Consider the following 5,066-nt stretch of genomic DNA (forward strand, 5'->3'; position numbering starts at 1 on the left):
ACAACTATACTGTAACAATAATGGACTGGCTCTAACCCTAACAAGGTTCCTTCCTCGTTCTTAAAAAACAAAGAACAAAGAAACGGTTCTAAATGAATGCCTTTTCACTAGTAGAACCCTTTGAACCAGCTGAAAGTAACACTGCTGTCAATAATAATAATAATAATAATAATAATTCATTTTATTTTTAACAATTGACAAAACCATATCTAAATCACATTTTAACTACAGTGTGATAGGTCAAGGCTTTACCTTTAGAAATAACATTGGATTTATATAACTGATGCCTTCTCCTTCACTCTACTTATAATTTCATTCTCATGGACCTGTGATTGCTAGCAGGCAGGTGATTGGCTGAGAGATGACGGAGGTGGAGCTGATGCTGGACTTTGCCTCATCTGGCCGCTCCGGTCGTCGCAACGCCCTCCCTGACATCCTGGGCTCACCGGCGGGGGTCAGCCCTACAGACCTGCCCCTCAAACTAGAGCAGCTGTCAGTCACTGGTATGGCACCTACTCATAAAGGATACTCTTCCTCTGGGATTCTGCATTCGCCTTTCTCTATCCTAAATAAAGAGTCTCTATTTCCCACAATGGGAGTAAATATCCAAATCAAAAATAATTTCTAGCATTTTGTTTTTGGATTTTTTTAAACATAGTTACACAACGTTGAATCATTTAAAATTGCACTCATACACACCCTTCCTCTACAGCTTATAATCCACCCCAGTCCATCCACAGTCCAGCTTTCCCTTTTTGCGGTTCATGCTCTCACCAAAGGTCCCTTGTGTCTCTGTGCTTCTCCCTTCCAGATGGGCCAGGTGGGGCTCAGTCCCCCAGCACAGAGGAGCCCCCCGCCCCCACAGACAACGGCGCAAGTCAGGAGGGGACATAGAAACACTACCCTTTTGCTAGGACCACCCCATCCTATGGCATCGCCATGGAAATTGGCGCTGAGAGCGAGACATGGGGCAGACAAGACCTGGGGGAGATTGATGTCAGAGCTCTGTCCAGATAGCCTGGTGTAGCGTGTGTGTGTGTGTGTGAGAGAGAGAGAGCGCTGGTGAGGATGGTCTGTGGAGGAAGCGGAGATGACAGGAGGGGAGGACACTGAGAAAAACGAAGGGGAAGCTGCTTTCAGTCCAAAGATGAGAACTTCATGTAACTGAACCAGCGAGTGATGATAAGACTAAAGAGATGTTTTTTTTTTTTTTTTTTTACTTTTATGATTTTTTCTAAACACAAGGATATAGAAAAGTGTGAGAAACCTGTGAAGACCATCTTAATCATTTCTATTTGGTTTGCTTGTTTGTAAGTTACATTTGCCAAAGAGCAGTCTAACTGATTTAGAATTTTTGGCCGGGGAATTGTTTCCTAATCATTATCACAGTACCTGTTATGGATTTCTTTAATGTGGTCTGTGAATGATCCATGTTGTTTTCTGAAAGAAAATACTTTGAATATGCAGTCATGGGATATCAGCACATGGAAGGACTATGATGGCGGTTTACTGCCTTAAGGGTTGCTGGTATATTCTGTGTATTTGGCACTAGTGTGTATGAAACAAAAGTGTGATTATGTATGTGGTTGTTTGTATTTGTATGTGGAAACTTTTCTAGGAAATATATGTAGCAGCTTTGGCAGCAAGAGCAATCTGGTTAAATATCCCATTGAATTATGTAAACTAATTTATTTATAAACCCAATCAACCCAAGACTAATATCATCTTGATCAGCCCTGATTGATCAAAGTGATCATGTGGCTTTTCTGGTTTTGTATCCTGAGGTCACTAAAATGACCATCAGCTTCAACACATTAATGTCTATTTTTGTCAGGTACTTGTGAAGCATAGTCATGTGAAGATGTGTCACTGTGCATTTTTGTTATCCCTTAAAAAAATTGACAAATTAAGCAGTCCATTCCACATCACATTCACAAGGAAATGTTAATTTTCTCTGTGAGATGAAATGATGAGCACTCGTATCCTCTTTGTACATGTAATACTGTAACACATAAACAGAAGGCCTTGCACTGATGTGGCATAAACATGCAGGAGTCAGCATTGTGTCCTGAGGTTAAAACCACAGGGTTATATCATGGGGGACGTTGTAAAAGCATTGTGATCTCAGATATTCTGAAGACACTTACACTTACACAAGGTGTTGTTTAATATAAAGTGTTTTTTTTTGGTGATAAAACCTGTTGTGGGACTAATAACAATTCAAGAACAATAAATAATTCACAAACAATTTACTTACACATCTTTCTGACACTAGCCATAAGGGCAGTCTGACTGTGTTACTAGCCATTTGCCAGCACTGCAATGAAACAATGCATTCAAAACTCAATGATCCTTTTTAAAATCTAACTTTTGACACAAATGTCACACACACTATTCATATGGTTAAACCTTTTCAATCACTAATTACACACTAGTGTTATACATCTAACACACTCCTATCTTTGTCAGGCTAATACCTTTTGCAGTTAGAGTGCACTTAAAACAGCAATTTGACCAAGCTGGTTACAATACACTGAATATATACGTTCACAAGGGTGCAAAATACAAAAATGATATCAACCTAATTCAACACAGCAAACGGAAATAAATGTAAACAACACACAAATGCAGAATGCATTACCAAAACAGCCTTTCAGTGTGTTCAGTATGGGACACATCATACACAGTACTTTAGGGTAGGCTATGTAAGAAATACAAAAAAATACCCTTTGCACGTGATAAATACATCAAACAGAGACTATGAGACTGTACCCGGCCTCCTATTTGGGTCTTGTCATAACAACTCATCAACAAACCAGCAACACAACCAATGCCCTGCTTTGGATCTGGTATATAGTGTATGTCTTGAAGGGCAGAGTTTCACGAAAACTGGGTGAAAGGCTGAGAATAAGGTGATAGCTTTGCAGATTTTGTGTGGGGTTTTGCTGTTTGAGTTAGATGGGAAAATGTTGTGTGTAAGCATTTAAAGAAAAAAGATATGTGCAAATATCAAGTGTCCTTGATATTGCATGGATTTGTAAGATCTGTTGTATATCTTCCCCTAGTCCCTTTCCACACAAAACTTTCAAAAGTTTATGAAACTGTGAATTTATCCTCTATGAATGAAATAGTAGTGTATCATCAAATGATGGTTTATAAAAATATAAACTTTTAAGTGATGTGCCAAAGTAAGATGAAACTACTTCTGTCTAATGCCCTGTCATCAGGAATAGTGTACTTTGACACTGAGACATCAAGAAATGAATCCAAATGAAGGGTAATATTGTAATTTATATTGTCATTTATTATAAGGTTGTATATGTGTTGTGTGGTATGGCTCAGTTGTCCAAAGCGATTCTCAGTCTTGTGCCCAACCACTATAATTTTAGTAAGCTAAAGAAAATAATCAATTTTCACATTACTCAAGCTTTTCTTTATGATAAACAAATAATGCTATATCCCTTACCGGATTAAGGTAAGAAATTTGCCAAAAGCCATTAGATGTTTTGAGTCAAGTGACGTATACTTTGGTGAGGTAATGTCCTATTTAACACACCAGGTGGAGCCCTAATAGCAAATTGTGATGTCCTCAGTGGTCAAAGGGTGCATACAGTAATGAGTTCTGGACTTCAATAGAAGGGAGGGAGTCGAAAGAGTAAACAATATCTGGATCCTCTCTGGACTGCACAGACGTTACACTTTCAGAGTGTTGATCACCATCTCATGTCCAGTCTCATGTCAGGCTTAAGGCTGACATTTTGTCTCTTGAGGTAACAGTGTGTATAGGCAGGGCAGGTCTGTCATTCCTACACATTGGTAATTCAAAGTGAGCAGATAAAGGAACATACAGTGTTATAGTGTGTATAAAGGGAAATTAACATATGTAGAACAGCATTTTCAAAACAGACTGACGGTGTAACATTTGGTTGCTTCTCATAACACTCAGTCTGTTTTGTTGTGTGGTCTGTTTCTCCTCTATGCCTGCCACGCTTCAGGGAGCACTTTTGTCTACTGCTGAAATATTCACAGGATTCCCCACAGGTTGTCAAATTAAATACGTCAGTGAGAGGACATAGACATTTTGATGGTAGGAGATTTTCCCCCGTCACATCATGGAGATTTGAACATACTGCATCATCATTTTACAGTAAGTCACTGAGCGTGCATAACCTCTCAAAGTTGTTTTCATTCAGTTTATTTTATTAATTAAAAAAATGAAAGTTATACTTTTAAACTATTTCTGGTTCAGATGAACACTATTTCACCATGTTTCAGTGATTCAGGGAAGTATAACCAAAATGGTGACCCAGCTTGGTAAAAACACAATCTCGCTATTTAATGGAAAAAAACGTGCACTTTGGCTTTCTGGTGATTTTAAAGAAATACTATTTGAAGAAGAAAGTATCTCTTTACATAAGCAGAGGATGCTAAGGTCATTCAAGGCCTAGAGTGTTGACATGAGTGGCCCTTTGACTGTAACCTCATAGCTTACCTCATTTTAGCTGTCTGACTTTGCTTTTGTGGCAATGTGTTGCTCTGAGTCGTCATACTGGTGCGATTAGAGGCTGGCTTGGTTTTAATCAGGGTGGGAAACCCCCGAAACATCTGTCCGTCTGTCCCAACAAAAAACACTGCAGCCTCTCACAGCCAGCCACTGGCAAGCAGCAGGGAAATGAACTACAGCTGAAAGACATACTGTGTATCAAGTCACAATAAACGCACTGGAGGAAGTGAATGAATTGTAGACACGTAACGACAAGAGCCGAGTCCCTTGAAAATGTTCACACCTACACGCGAATACGATACGATAAACTGATCTGATCACAGTGACACATGTATATGGGCCTACTGTGTGCCGAAAGTATTGGGTTATCTTTGTGTTCAGGTGAAATGGACCCAAAATAATGAATAGTTTCTTCCTCTGGTTGGCCCTTCGTTGCTGCTAGCTATTGTTCGAAGGCCTATCTTGTTTTGTGCGACCTGCACATGAACTTCTGCAGCAGGCAGTGGTCCAGTCCTGGCATTGATTTCAGCGGTATGGATGCAGGTGGCTCATGTCCATATCT

The 5,066-nt window shown here is 39.6% G+C and overlaps 1 protein-coding gene across 1 annotated transcript; it reads left to right on the forward strand.

The window, feature by feature from the left end:
* Positions 1–361: 361 nt before the first annotated feature.
* LOC308380432 (cAMP-dependent protein kinase inhibitor beta-like) lies at positions 362–894 on the forward strand (the record flags this gene model as incomplete). Its single annotated transcript, XM_080857767.1, has 2 exons — positions 362–503; positions 812–894. 2 exons carry the CDS (start codon positions 362–364, stop codon positions 892–894), a joined length of 225 nt encoding a protein of 74 aa, XP_080713893.1.
* Between the last annotated feature and the right edge of the window lie 4,172 nt (positions 895–5,066).

The sequence above is a fragment of the Sprattus sprattus genome, assembly GCF_963457725.1.
Source record: "Sprattus sprattus genome assembly, chromosome: 19".
Lineage (NCBI taxonomy): Eukaryota > Metazoa > Chordata > Actinopteri > Clupeiformes > Clupeidae > Sprattus > Sprattus sprattus.